The 15440-nt window shown below is 40.9% G+C and overlaps 1 protein-coding gene across 2 annotated transcripts in view; it reads left to right on the forward strand.

Annotated features, from left to right (window-relative positions):
- SALL3 (spalt like transcription factor 3) overlaps window positions 1-8891 on the forward strand; it is a 25070-nt gene extending 16179 nt beyond the window's left edge. For both annotated transcript variants that reach the window (XM_053396683.1, XM_053396684.1), the window contains exons 2-4: window positions 1-1471; window positions 1688-2028; window positions 5805-8891. The exon at window positions 1-1471 is cut by the window's left edge. In XM_053396683.1, coding sequence (XP_053252658.1) covers window positions 1-1471; window positions 1688-2028; window positions 5805-6236 — 2244 coding nt within the window. In that variant the 3' untranslated portion in view covers window positions 6237-8891. The remainder of the gene's footprint in view (window positions 1472-1687; window positions 2029-5804) is intronic.
- The last annotated feature ends 6549 nt before the right edge of the window (window positions 8892-15440 follow it).

The following is a 15440-nucleotide window of genomic DNA, read 5'->3' on the forward strand; positions in this document are numbered from 1 at the left end:
ATTCCGTACGGAATGTCGTTGCCACCCGAAAAGCCAGTTACTACATGGTTGGATAGCAAGCCTGTGTTACCAACCGTTCCAGCTTCAATTGGGTTGCAGCTTCCTCCAACAATACCGGGGGTGAGCAGTTATGGAGATTCCCCAAGTATTACTCCTATGAGCAGGTCACCCCAAAGGCCATCCCCTGCACCAAGCGAATGCACTTCCTTATCCCCAAGCCTAAACAACTCTGAGTCAGGCATTCCTTTGTCTGCAGAATCCCCACAACCAATCCATAGTGGTTCAGCTATGACTAAAACGGAACCTGTCAACATTCCTGTGACAAACGCAAGGCTAGGAGAAAACTCTCTAAGTGGGCAGGTTTCTGCAGTACCCCCATCTCCAGTTCCTAATGCTGTTACGGACGGCATCTCCACAAGCATCCCGAACCCTGTGCTTCCAGCATTGTCTGATCAATTCAAGGCTAAGTTTCCATTTGGTGGTCTACTAGACTCTATGCAAACATCAGAAACCTCAAAACTGCAACAGCTCGTAGAGAACATCGATAAGAAGATGACAGATCCAAATCAATGTGTCATTTGTCACCGTGTGCTCAGTTGTCAGAGTGCTCTCAAGATGCATTACAGAACCCATACAGGAGAAAGACCATTTAAATGCAAAATTTGTGGACGTGCATTCACTACAAAAGGCAATCTAAAAACACATTTTGGAGTTCATCGAGCGAAGCCACCACTTAGAGTACAGCATTCGTGTCCCATTTGTCAGAAGAAATTTACAAATGCTGTTGTTCTTCAGCAGCATATTCGTATGCACATGGGTGGGCAAATTCCAAACACGCCATTACCAGAGGGCTTCCAAGATGCTATGGACTCGGAGCTTTCCTTTGATGAAAAGAACGCAGAAACGCTGAGCAACTACGATGATGACATTGATGAAAATTCCATGGAAGAGGACCCAGAGTTAAAAGACAACACAAGTGACTCCTCCAAACCACTCCTACCTTATTCCACTTCATGCCCACCTTCCCCCCCATCTGTAATTTCTAGCATTACTGCTCTGGAAAATCAAATGAAAATGATTGATTCTGTCATGAACTGTCAACAGTTGACCAATCTGAAATCATTAGAAAATGGGTCAGGGGAAAGTGACCATTTAAGCAACGATTCCTCGTCCGCTGTTGGAGATCTGGAGAGCCAGAGTGCAGGGAGCCCTGCAATGTCTGAATCTTCTTCATCCATGCAGGCGCTGTCTCCTGAAAACAGCATCAGTGAAAGTTTCAGATCAAAATCCCCAGGTTTTAGCAACCAGGAAGAACACCAAGAAATACAATTAAAGACAGAAAAACCTGACAGTCCACCACCACCTACTGTTGAAAATGGAGGTGCACTGGATTTGACAGCCACCAACCCGGGAAGGCCACTCATCAAAGAAGAAGCTCCTTTTAGCCTGCTGTTCCTGAACAGAGAACGTGGTAAGTTTAAAAGTACTGTTTGTAATATCTGTGGCAAGCCTTTTGCTTGTAAGAGTGCATTGGAAATTCACTACCGCAGCCATACTAAAGAGCGTCCATTTGTATGTACAGTCTGCAATCGTGGGTGTTCCACTATGGGTAATTTAAAACAGCACTTACTGACACACAAATTAAAAGAGCTGCCTTCTCAGTTATTTGAACCCAACTTTACTCTAGGTCCCAGCCAAAGCACTCCTAGCCTGGTCACCAGCACTGCGCCTACTCTGATCAAAATGGAAGTGAACGGTCACAGCAAGCCGATCTCATTGGGCGAGGTCCCGTCGCTTCCAGCTGGAATCCAGGTTCCTGCTGCACCACAGTCAGTGATGAGCCCGGGCATCACTCCTATGCTGGCACCACCGCCACGCCGGACTCCCAAACAGCACAACTGTCAGTCATGTGGGAAGACCTTCTCCTCAGCAAGTGCACTGCAGATACACGAGCGCACCCATACTGGTGAAAAGCCATTTGGTTGCACAATCTGTGGTAGAGCTTTTACCACAAAAGGGAATCTTAAGGTAAGAAGGGAATCTTTAATGTCAGAACTTAAATTGTAAGAATGTGAGAGTTTAACAATGTGCCGAACCTCATGTGTTTACTCAAATCAAGGGATGAGGATAGTATGGTTATATCGTGACATCCTTACATTATATATTATGAACCCAATGATAAAATTTTGTGGGTGCATACAAATTATTCCATTTTTTTAAAAAAAAGTGTGTTTCAGACATGCATTTTCCCCTTTATTGATGGCTCCTGAATTCTTAGATTGTGGTAGAATACTTTGGTATTTTAAAAATGATTAAAAAACAAACAAACTCTGGCTCCATGAAGTTAACTCCACAACTATAAACAAATATTATATTGATCCTGTTTTTCTTGAAAATCTGAGGTTATAGATTCCCAGCACACTTGTGTGCTGCAGAAGCGTGAGTTGTATTCAACTGAGTTTTACTCAGCATAGACCCACTGAAATTAATGTATTTAATTTCAGGGGTAACCCTATGGCAAGATCTGCTGGGATGAGCTCCTTAGGATGCAGTGGATCTCCAGCTCAGCTGGTTTTAAGTCCCCAACCCTGGCTCAGTTTAAGATGCATCAGTGTAATTTGCTTGTTCCAGCTGAGCCAAAGCTGGTTGAGCTGAGGCCAGTTTATCAGTCCCCCAAAAGGGGCACTTTGGAGGTGAGACCCAGGAAGCAGGGAGGGGGGCTTAGGCTGGCTCCTAAGCCCGTTCAGCTCAGTCACATGACCTGGCAACTCAGGATAGAACACTATTTTAAATACTTGCTTTCCCTCTTCCAGGCTTAGAGCAGGAGCAGCAGTCCTGCTGTTGGACAGGGTTTGGATCTGGTCTAAATTGACACTGGTTTGCTTTATGCTAGCTTCTTATCCATAGGATTGCTCCCTTAGTCATGTTCATTAATTTCAATGGGTCCGCTTTAAATAAAACCTTGAGTAAAACCTGACTACCCATGAGATTTATGACCGCAGTAATCTTTTTTTAAAAAAATCTAGTCACATCAGATTATATTTGAACCTTTCTGCCGATCATGCCAATTTAACATATTAAGAGTCTGTCAGTCGGGGTTACCAAATGCTCTGCGGGAAGCCCCTGTTGCAAATTGTGGCTTCTAACTTGCTTACAATGCTCAAGGATGTGGCAGGTTTTGGATATGTCACAAAAGCAACATTTTAAAAGTAGAACTGTGGCACCATCTTTTATCCCTACGTAGTTCAGGTAAACATAAGAAGGTGAGATGCAATTGCAGGATTTGCATGAGATAGGAAGGAGCCTGAAAAAAGCCTTGGACTTGCACACTCTTCACTCTCCTCCTTCTGCATGGCCTAGTTCACCAGCATTTGCTCCCAGTTTCTTATGTTTTGTTGGCCTCCTTGCTGTGCAAGACTCAGGGATCATGGCTGATCACAAACTACGGTTAAACAAGCTAGCTTCATCATCTATAGCTTGAAGTTGCCTTGTTTAGAAACTTAGCAGAATTTTTGATCAAACACAATTTCTGACTCATGCGCAACAAGTCCAGATTAGAGGAAAGTAATGGTGATGTCCTTTCCTAGGTGCATAAGACAAGGTGATGAGAGCAGGGAAGGCTGGGGCTTTGGTCAAGTTCATTCTGGCTCATGCATGCAGTGCTAAATCATGGCTTAGTGCAGGCATAGGCAAACTCCTATGTTTGGGACTACAATTCCCATCCCCAGCTAACAGGACCAGTGGTCAAGGATGATGGGAATTGTAGTCCCAAACATCTGGAAGGCTGGAGTTTGCCCTATGCCTGGCTTAATGGGACAAGTGAAGGAGAGACATTTTAACTGACAATCCAGTTAAACCCAATCCAGTTAAAATCAGTTGTGCATAAGCTCCACATAAAGCCAAATGACTTAAGTTAGTTTTGACCAATATTTTCTATTAGTTTCTATGGTACTCAGTCCCAACTAATATTAGATGGATTGGGGCCATTTAAGAAATGAGGTTTGGATCCAAATATCCCATTACAGTGGTACCTCGGTTTACGAACTTAATCCATTCCGGAAGTCCGTTCTTAAACCGAGGCACGCTTTCCCTAATGAGGCCTCCCGCCGCCAGTGCCCTTCCACCATTCGGCTTCCGTTCTTAGACCGAGGTAAAGTTCTGAAACCAGGACACTATTTCCGGTTTTGCAGAGTTTGTAAACCGAATTGTTCTTAAACTGGACTGTTCTTAAACCGAGGTACCACTGTATATGACTAAACATACTTTTACTTATTCAACAAGTACCATCTTGTCAACAGCCTCCAATTTCCCCAAAATGCCACTTGGGAGGGTCTGCATCCTTCTAAAACTACTTTTCAGAGGGCATGAAGGGCTTCATATTGAGGTGAATCAGCAATCTTTCTCCTCATATAGTGGGATGTTTGCATCCAGGTCATTAAGCATAAGCGGGCGGGGCGGGGGGGATAATTGAGGGAGAGATTCAACTAAACAGTTGCAGTAATGGGAACCAGCGCAATTGGACTGAAATCAACCTGGGGGGAGGGGGGAACCCCAGGACAGTGCACAGGAAGAGAGGGAAAATCATTCCATCTGCCAAGCTGAAATGCTTGTGCTGATGGAACAATTGTAATACCCACTTTCTTGGGAGTAAGCTCATTTGAACTGAATGGGTCTTACTTTTGAGTAGACATGTATAGGCTTGTAAATGGCTCTTGGAGACTCGATCAAAATGGAGACTTGTTTGTTTTATATTTTTCATTTTTAAAATAAACCTTTCTGTGGGCCTTAGTGGTTGGTTGGCTAAATCTGACAACCTGTGCATATTTGCATTGCAGTAAACTATGGAACTTGCATGAATCCAAATATGTTAATTTAAAATACAAGTTTGAGAAAGGAGGGATGAAATCCAGTGCTCCATTTCAATTTATGGAATAGTTATTGAACGCACAGAAGCATCTATTTACAAAAGGAGGAAGTGTGTTTTTGCTGATTCCCATTGCAACCCCCCCCAAATCTATTCCAGAGAGTTGGGTCACCCTCCAGAACAGCGTGGAAGGTGGAATTTCATGGGAAATGGGGATCAGCAAAAAAGGCCCTCCATTCTCTGATGGGAGCAGACACCTCTGCAGAATCAAAAGCTGTTCTGCAAGGCCAAATAGCAGCGCTTTAGAAGCAGAGCCGTCTTTCCTGTTGGGCTTACTGGCGCGTTGCGCTAGGGCGCTGGCCTCTCAGGGGTGCCCCAGCGAGTGGGGGAGCTACGCGGCTTTGCCGGTGGCCTCCCATTTCCCTGCACACCCACCAGCTGTGCCCCGTCAACCATATGGCTGACGGGTGTGCAGCTTGCCTCCCAAGCCTACGCGAGAGGAGAGCGATCCCCACAGAGACTTGGGAAAAGGTCGACAACTCTGGGAAACACAGGGGGGCACGCGGAGGGATCTTTTCACCACGGCGCCAGATATGCTTAAGACGGCCCTGTTTAGAAGTTTGAGGTGATAAAAAGATTCTAGTCTTTCAAATAGCATGTGGACCTAGTAACCCTTTTTCGTGTTGTTCTTTTGTATAAAGGTATTTCCCAGCTTCTTTTTAAACTTTGTTTAGCATGTTAAAACACACATTAGTTTTGCACTTCCTTTTGTTATAAATGCGTGTGATTTATAATAGCAGCGTTGTTGAAATGATTATAGCTTGCTTTTATGTGAAAACTAAAATTGGCTTTTAAAACTAGCCTCTTCGTGGGCCATGTAGCTCATTTTGAATTTTGCTTATTTTGCCAATCTTTTGTTTGTTTTGTTCTTTCTCTAAAGGTTCACATGGGAACTCATATGTGGAATAACGCTCCTGCACGACGTGGCCGTCGACTCTCTGTGGAAAACCCCATGGCTTTGTTAGGTGGTGATGCTCTGAAGTTTTCTGAAATGTTCCAAAAGGATTTGGCAGCTCGGGCCATGAATGTTGACCCAAATTTTTGGAATCAGTACGCTGCAGCTATTACTAATGGACTTGCAATGAAGAACAATGAAATTTCTGTCATACAGAATGGAGGCATTCCCCAGCTCCCAGTAAGTTTAGGCGGAAGTGCCATTCCGTCTTTAAGTAACATTACCAGTGGCATGGACAAAGCTCGCACCGGCAGTAGCCCTCCCATCATTGGCTTGGACAAAGCGAGTTCTGAAACTGGAGCCAACCGTCCATTCACAAGGTTTATTGAGGATAATAAAGAGATTGGCATAAATTAAAAACATTCAAGTAACAAGTAACTGTTGGACCACTACTCAACACAACATTTGTTCTTTCATGTACAGTTTTGGGAGTTAAGCATTAGTTTCGTGACCTAATTGCCTAGGTTCCCTTTAAGATTTTCCCCCCCATAGCAGAAATACATAACTTCGTGTCCGCTGAAAAGTTGTCTTGCAAGATTTGCATGGCACTGCTTTCAACAGTGAGCTGACTGTTAGCGAGAACTGCAGAACTCTTTAAATTTAAGTAAAACGATAAATCATTGGATAAACTGCATTAGGGACTGAAGGAAGCTAAATTGTTTCAATTTTTGTTCTTTAACAAAACAAAACGACGCCAATTGAGTAAAAGGGGGCTTCTCAATGGCATTTTCAGTCCAGCTCTTCCTTTGCTGGTTTTGTTCCACTTAGCTAGAAACTTGAACTATGTTTTTAGAAATCCTCTAACACTCAATAAGTGATTTAGTACCCTAATGCTGTGTATGATTACAGTATTCTTGTCTGTAGTATTTATAATGTAAAGATAATGCGGGTAACAGACAATATACTAGCCCCATCCTTAAATGAAGCTTTTGTACTGCAAAATACACCTGGCTATGTGATTTTCTTTCTTTTTTTAAGCAAGTTTTGTTTCCCTATAAATAAGTGGTTTATTTCAATGCAGGCAAAATTGTGAAGTTTTATTGGGAAAGATAGCATGCTTTTCATGTGCAAGTACCTGTCAGTAACAAACCATTTTAATTTAAATATTTGTAGCTGCTATGTGGACAGTTGTTCTATTAAATGAAAAAAATTGTAGTGTGGACTTCAGTTCATGGTTGGAAAACAAGTTACAGACAAACCTTATCACCATATATTATTCACAACATTATAAGCGGTTGTGAATAAAACATTTCATGTTATCAAAGGCAGTACAATAAAAAGGCAGTGTTTGTATAATGTGTTGCAAACTCTTAATTTATACTATTGCACTTTTAGTATTTTATATTTAGGGAGGTTTGTCTATAATTTGAATCTGAACAAAGATGTAAACTATTTTATAAATAGTACTTTGGCTTGAGGAAAAATGGGGGGGGGGATATTTTGTTGTGTTTGTCTTTTAAGGTCAAACAGTAGGAGAGATCTGTGCTCCTTTAAACAGGAAAGCCACTAAGAACTGTCAAGATCCTTGGGTAGAATGGGGCCTGCCATTTCTTAAACCGAAATGATTCATTTAACTTTTCTATAAGCCCACCCTCCAACAGACCTTTGATATGTTAATCTTAGGGCTGTGATATCAGAGCAAGCCTAGGAGAGGCTAAAGAAAACATTGTGTAGGCTTAATTTTGCTGTAATCTGTTCTGTCTCTTTCACTCCCACCCACAAAGCAGGATGCTGACTGCTTAATAGCACTGGTATGTAAAAGCAAAACAGAAAACAAAAATATTAAGTATCAGTCGTAACTTGAACGTAAATTCCCAACTCTTACCGATATCTTTTTTTAAAAAAATAATAATTCCGATATTTACTACAAAGCACAATGTATTCTGAATATTCAAATATAATTTTCAGTTGTTTTAAAAGCATTGTTTAAAATTGTGACAAAAGGGAATGTTTCCACTCTTACGCTAGGGTGTTGGCGAGGCTGGGGGCGTAAATCAAAACTTGAACAGTAAATGTTTTGTGTACTACCTCATTTTTGTGCATTACAAGCATGGTGGAGTCTGACACTATGAACTTCCGTCCAACAAAATAGTTCAAGGGACATTATGGGTAGCTGGGAAACAGCACAAGACGTTTTATGCCCCTGAAGAAAGAATCAGACAGTGAGGTCTTCTCAGTTGAGATGGAAAAAAATAAAATAGGACAATCGCTTTCTTGTGCAACAACAAAAAAAAAACATTACTGTAAGAGGATGGACTGTTTCTGCCATCGTGTCATTGAATGAAAAGTTTAAAAGACTTATTAGCAGTTTGTTTCTGTTTTGAAATGAACAATGAACTATTACAGCTCTGTTTTCTACAGCAGTGATACACAGAATATATATGTGCATATATACATGCATATATCAAATATATATGTAGGTATGTATGTGTGTATATATATATACATATAGATATATATATAGAATATATATAGAAAATAAACATCCTTATATTATAACACCAACCATCGGTGACCACCATTTGTGTTTGGGGTGTTTCAAAATTGGGAAACAAAGAAAACTGAGGTGGCTTAATGTTGCTGTTTTTCAGCAAATGAATGTTTTTATTTATCTGTGTCCATTTCTGGTGTGAAATAATTTTTTTTTGTTTTTGTTTAGTATTTGGTACCATGTAGTGTTATCTCTTCTCCCTAAAGGATGTGCATAACTTAAAAAGAGATGTAAAGTGTTGTAAATAAGATGGCTGATGAAGGTACAGTAAGACTGACCCCATTTTGTATTCAGGGTTAGGTCATTCCTCTCTGCATGGTGAAGAGAGACACTATTTTTATACTGCGATACCATGTAGGGCTAGGAGCCTCCCTGAACCACCTGGGAATTGTTACCTAGATCCAATATTTTTTATTATTAAATCTTGTTGGCTTGACACATCTACTGATTGAAATGGATGTCTTAGTCTAGGTTCCTATTTTTGTCATATGGAATTGAATAAAATGCAGGATGTAATATTATTTACGAATTGTGTTCCATGATTATTCTAATAGCAGAGTGAGATGTGGGAGATGGATGTTCATGGCTTTTAACTGTCAGGTACGAAATATAAATATGGCTGGAATCTTGGATTCACACAATTTGAACAGAGTCCAAAGAACTAGCATTGGGAAACCACTTTTTGCAGTTAAAAATGAAATGAAATCACAGAGTTCTACAGATAAATACTACATCAGCAGTGGAATAAAAGCTGGATCAAAACAACGGTGCTCTGCCGCAGTCCTCTTCTGCTTGTCTCCCTTGGGTGCAATTGTGCCTTTTTCAATTTACACAAATTTAAATGTGATTTACACAAACTACACTGCATATTTATTCTCAATGACTGTGAAACAAGAGATGCAACGATGCACACACTATAGGTAATGCACATCCAGGTCTCCCCTCCCCTCCCCTCCCCCCTTTTTATTTCTGTTTTCATTCATGCTGAAACGAAGTTGCTGCTGAAGTTAAAATTGCAGGAAAAGCCTAAAGGGGGTTGCACAGATCATGAATACATGAGTTTGTGGATCCCAGTGAATAACTGGAAGACATGCCATGCCCCTTGCTTTATTATCAGCAGAGAATTTTCTATAGAGCGAGCCATTTGTGCATATGTACCTTGCGAGATTGAAATAGTGCTATTGGCTGCTAATGTGTAGCAGTGAGATAAGTGAATCGTAGCTCTCGCAGTAAATGTTCTTGCAGCAATAGAGCAGTTTTTGAACTTGGACTTAAACCGTTCACAAGAAGTCTGAGGAAAGGTCTTTTTGGTCTCTACAAATTGTAGCAGGACGCCAAGGTCTTTTATTTCACGGAGTTTTATGAGAATTTTGCCACTGTGCTTTTGATACAGAAACACCCGGGGTTGGCTTTACAGTTGCAATGTTAAAGTGCAAGCTTTGATGACATTAGCTACATATCACTCCTCAGAAGCTGCTGAAAAGTAGAAATGAAAACTTAACCAGAGTGTGTTAAAGACCATTGGAGACGAGAACATGACAAGGACTGCAGGTGCCTCTGGCTTGTTGGAGGGCGGGGGCAGAAATCCTAAAAAAAAAATAGTTTTTGCCTGCCATAGATTAATATGGGTGGAAAGTCATGTTGGAATTCCACAACTATATGAAAGGCAGCCTGTAACTCACTAAACACTTACAAATATGTTAGAGAAACAGGAGTGGATCATTAAAATGGTTCACTTATAAATTTCCCATTTATGTAATACGAATATTTCTCTCTAGTCCCCTAAATTATACTGTTAATGTCTTCTCTTTCCACTTTGTTATCTATGTTCCACTAAATAGTATAGCAAAATTAACACAAGTCTGGATGCTCAGGCAAACTAGTAATCCCCCCCCCCTTTTCTTCAGTGACAGTGATGTTGTTCTGTTCACCAGTTCCTGTAATTAAAACAGGTCGCAACCCTTTGCTTTTTTACAAGTATAAATAAGGATGCCATTTTATTTTGCTGTGGTTCCTGAACCCCTTCTGAATAACATGCTTCTGTGTCTCTGCCAAGGTCGTGCAGATGTAAGGTTTTCCATCTTTCTTAATAAATTCATCAGGACATAGAAAAACCAAATGCATTTTGTAATTATTATTATTATTAATACTAAGCATATCGCTTACAAAGTGCAATGTGCTTTATAATGCTTAATTTAACATAGGTGAGTTCCCCTGTAGCAAGCGTTTCCTGGCTGTTCGATGCTCATACCAGCTTTATACCACACCAAATAGCTGCAAGACTTTTGAGAAAGACAGTGGGTGCATTAGTGCAGAAATTGCCACTTAGAAAGGGGCTCCCTTTTTAAATTTATTTAAGCAATACATTCTTTCAAAATACCTACAACAAAAAATGCCACTAAAAAGAAAATGTATGAAACAGAAATAAACTATGAATAGTAAAAAATTATGTTTATGGAGTGCTTAATATTTCAGAAATTTTGTCCAGATTCAGGAGAAAACTGGTTACAGACAGAGTTTGTTCTTTTTAACAAATAAAAAATAAAGGAGCAATTGTGTTTTCAAACCAAAACAACTTTATTTAGTCCCGACTTCTGTTTCAAAATTATATTGGGAAAAGCAGATATGCTTTCTGAAACTCCCAGCCTCATAGCAGGAAATTGTTCCTGTAGAAATATAGGGCATATTATTACTATTTTACCCACAAGTAACGCTTCAGTTTCTCGGTAGAGAAACAAGGGGTATAATAAACAGACGTTCAAAATCAGTTTTCTGATTCTGTACTTACTAAATAAAATAATAATGATGTGAAAAGATGTTGTTGTTGTTGTTTAGTCGTTTAGTCGTGTCCGACTCTTCGTGACCCCATGCACGCCAGGCACTTCTGTCTTCCACTGCCTCCCGCAGTTTGGTCAGAGATGTGAAAAGATGCCTGCTTTCAAAGCTGTCGTACTTGCACTGCACTGGTGAAGCAAAGGACCAAGATCACCATACAGTGGTACCTCGGGTTACATACGCTTCAGGTTACATACGCTTCAGGTTAAAGACTCCACTAACCCAGAAATAGTACCTTGGGTTAAGAACTTTGCTTCAGGATGAGAACAGAAATCGTGTGTTGGCGGCGGCGCAGCAGGAGGCCCCATTAGCTAAAGTGGTGCTTCAGGTTAAGAACGGACCTCCAGAACGAATTAAGTACATAACCAGAGGTACCACTGTAATTTGTCAGGTTAAACAGATTAAAACATTAAAAAGCAACAACCAACAAGCCTTTCACTAACAATGAAATAGCATTGTCTTATGAAGCCTTTTCCCTCAAAGAACAGTGCAAGGCCAAGGTTGCAATCCTAATGAAATTTAAGTAGAAATAAATTTCATTTCAAATATTGTATTTCATTGCAAATAATAGATTTCAAATGGATTAGGATTTTTACAAATCTTTTTTTTTTTAATTTAAAGTTGGCAATTTGAAACGTACATTTAGACTTTCAGCAGAAACCCTAAAATATCTATTCCAAAATGGCAGGTAAGGAAGTGAAATTACCATGTGCCCAATACTACGTTTGCGTTTTGTTTTTAGGATTTGTAATTAAAAGAACCTGAATATTTTACCCCATCCTATTAAGAGTAGTCTGTTCTAAAGCAGGGTGGTCCAACCTCTCAGACCAAGTGGGCCACAAGAGCACTTTGACACAGAACCCAGGAGCCACACACTGAATTAAATCTCCATACCGTAAATTAAAGTGTTTGCAATACAGTTGATATTATTTAATATACGAGATTAATATATTTAGTTATATATATATATAATTACAGTTAAGTGATTTAATATATTTCTTTATTAAACAGAGCTGCTCTTTTTTAAAAAAAATTAAAAGGCCACCAAGTGTGAGTGGAGCTGCTGGATGCAGACAGGACTCCAGGCAGAAAAGAGAAGGGAGAGGGAGAAAGTAAGTCTTACCAGGTCTCAGTGGGGCAGCTGGGGGGGGGGGTGAGAGCATGCAAATGAGCAAGCTGCAGCCTGGGCAGATTAGCAAAGTCCTGCTTTGCTTTTTTGCCCTTTCCCCCTTCTCTCCGCCTTTGCTGCTCCCGTTTCCAGCGCCGCTACCAAAACATGCAACATGCACACCCAGGCAGCACTCTGCTTTTTCTTCTTTTTTGCCATTTCACCCCTTCTCTTCTCCTTTGCCCCTTCCAGAAACACACACACTTTCTTTCTTTCTTTCTTTCTTTCTTTCTTTCTTTCTCCCACCCACCCACCCACCCACAGTCGCCCTCTCTAGCCCAAGTTAGGGATCCTCTCCAAATGCCCACTCCGGCTCCTACAAGGTTGGCTTGGCTGGAGAAACTGCATATTGCTCCTTTCCTTTCCTTTTTGTTCGCCCTCCACTTTTTGTTGGAACCAGCAGCCTGCTGTGGTCCAGAGCAAGGCTTTCAGGTCGTCACTTCCGGTTCCCTGCAGCTTCAGTACTTAGCAAGAGCCACCCAAAAAAGGCCCTGAGGCCTGCATGTGGCCTGGTCCAAAGGTAACTCAGGTGCATCGTTAAACACTGCACGTAATACAGCACACATTGGCTCCCTGCTCCCAAGTTATTTATCAGGCATAGGCAAACTCGGCCCTCCAGACATTTTGGGACTACAACTCCCATCATCCCTAGCTAACAGAACCAGTGGTCAGGGATGATGGGAGCTGTAGTCCCAAAACATCTGGAGGGCAGAGTTTGCCTATGCCTGTTATTGATAGGTTGGCTACACTTATTATTTTGGTGTAAAAGCTGGCAAGAGACACTTAAGGAAAGATCTGAGAGAACTAATATGCTGATTATTAATACAAACTTCAGCAGCAGGACAGAAGAATCTGGTTGCTGACTTACTAAATAACTGCTAAGTGGAGAGGAATGTAACTGTACATACAGTATCATAGAGTTTTGAATTTCTCTTTGGAAATTACTTTGGTCAGAAATCCTCTAAGCATTTTCAGGTCCAATGGGGTGTTAATTTTGAGAATCTTCATTGTTCAAATCCTATGGAGAAGTTATACCCCCCCAAAAAAATCTCTTGATACAATGGCAAATACATGATTAACATGTCATTGGACCTTCAGAAAATTCCATGGCAAATCTGCTCCTCAGACAGTAGCAGCCAACCCTATGAACTCACCTAGACAGGTGAACAAGCGATGTATATGTGTTGTATGTACGATATAACACTGTGCCACCAGATGGCAACATGGAGTACTGTTTTTCGCTACCTGTTTTCCCTGTTTAAATTTACAACATTTTGAACTGAAACACTTATTTGATGTGTCTAGTTCCAGCCTAAGATTCGTGTTCCTGTGTTTTCAAGTGGCCATATGTCACATGAACACTCTAAAGTTTTGGTATACCCTAATATGCAGGAAGATGCCTTTGTTACCTGGCTAAGACGCTAAAATGTCCCAATACTAAAGGTTATTCTTTTAGATTCTTCCTAGTGGTGCAGGAATAAAACTGCTGGCATATTTGCAAAGCTAAGGAAGGTCCACATTGGTTTCAAATTGGATGGGAGGCCATGTGTTGAAGTTCCTGCATTTCAGAGGGTTGAACTAGATGACCCTTGGGGTACCTTCCAATTTTGCAATTCTATGATTCTAAGCTGGGATAGTTTTATATAGAACACTTCTATAATTGTGAAGTATGTGATTTTTATCCTCCGTACTCCCCAGCGGCTGCCACCAGGGTGCAATGGGGATCTCTGCGGGGGGTGCCTTGTTTACACACGCACACACACACACACCCTGATTGCACATGACGTCAATAAGACACCGCACCTCAGTGTGGGGGGCAAGTCGGCGCCCCTGATCCAGGAAGGCTCTAATTTCTTATGAGTTTAATGGACACTTAGCTGTAACCTAACTGTAATTTAAACCAAACACATCCAGAGCATTGTTAGGCTCCTGTAGGGAAAATAAAAGATTCCACAAGCACTAGGTTTGACATCCAAGAATTGTTACACGCAAGCATGCTTTAGATTTAACCAGAAGGGTAGAGGTTGCTTCAACTCAAAAAATAGCTGCAGAGGGACAGAGCCTCTAAGGTTGCTTTCATATTATGTGTCTCACAACTTAGCTCCATTTGAGAGTTTTCCCGCTGGAATTCAGAAGACCAAAGGAGCGAGAAAGAAATGGATGGGGGAAAGGATGCAAATGCCCCATTTCCTGTCCAGCTGAAGTCCTTTCCAAGAGACCTCGCACACAAGAGGTAAATATGCCTGCTGATTTTCAAAAAGCTAAGGTTCCACACTGGCCATGTGACCATGCAGCTGACCACCAGCACCACAAAACTAAACAATTTATACAACTATCCTGCAGAGTTTGAAAATGGTATGAAGAAGACAGAACAGATAATAAATTCAGCAGCTTTTTCTCTGCTAACATCTTAGGACTTGGGAGACAGAGTAGTGTATCCTATTTTAATGGCTATTGAAACCATCCATATTTCTACTTTATTCTAATTCCCAATAATAGAACAATTGCTAGGTACTATCTGATGATCTCTGAAACGGCAGTTGCAGGTGTGGATGTTTTCATTAATTTGTCTTTCTGCAATATAAAAGATCAAGGCACATGTAAGAAGGTGACTTTGGGCACAGGCTGACTTTTAGATACCAGACTTCAGACACTTTCAGGAAACCTGTAACTTGATGGGTCCTGCGGATTTATGAATTAATTAAATGGATTTATGGTTGTTCAGCATATTTGATGATGAGAAACAAGGGATCTCAAGTCATGATTCCAAAATGTATTGTCAACAAAATGGATGCAGATTACTTGACATTTATAAGACTTGTACCATCTGTTGACAACATGCCCTTTGCATTCCCATTCAATGGCTGCAGTCCTGGGCCTGCTTGCTCTTAAACAACTGTATGATCAATGCATTGCAGCATACAGGGATTTTGATTTCTTATATTATAGCACTAGAAATGCAACACAGTATCAGTGGCGTGTCAGGATGCTCTGTAACTGCTGCTCTCAGATTCAGTACAACACAGAACTTAAAATACACCTTGTCCCATTCAGACATGTGGTGGAA

The sequence above is a fragment of the Podarcis raffonei genome, chromosome 7, assembly GCF_027172205.1.
Source record: "Podarcis raffonei isolate rPodRaf1 chromosome 7, rPodRaf1.pri, whole genome shotgun sequence".
Classification (NCBI taxonomy): domain Eukaryota; kingdom Metazoa; phylum Chordata; class Lepidosauria; order Squamata; family Lacertidae; genus Podarcis; species Podarcis raffonei.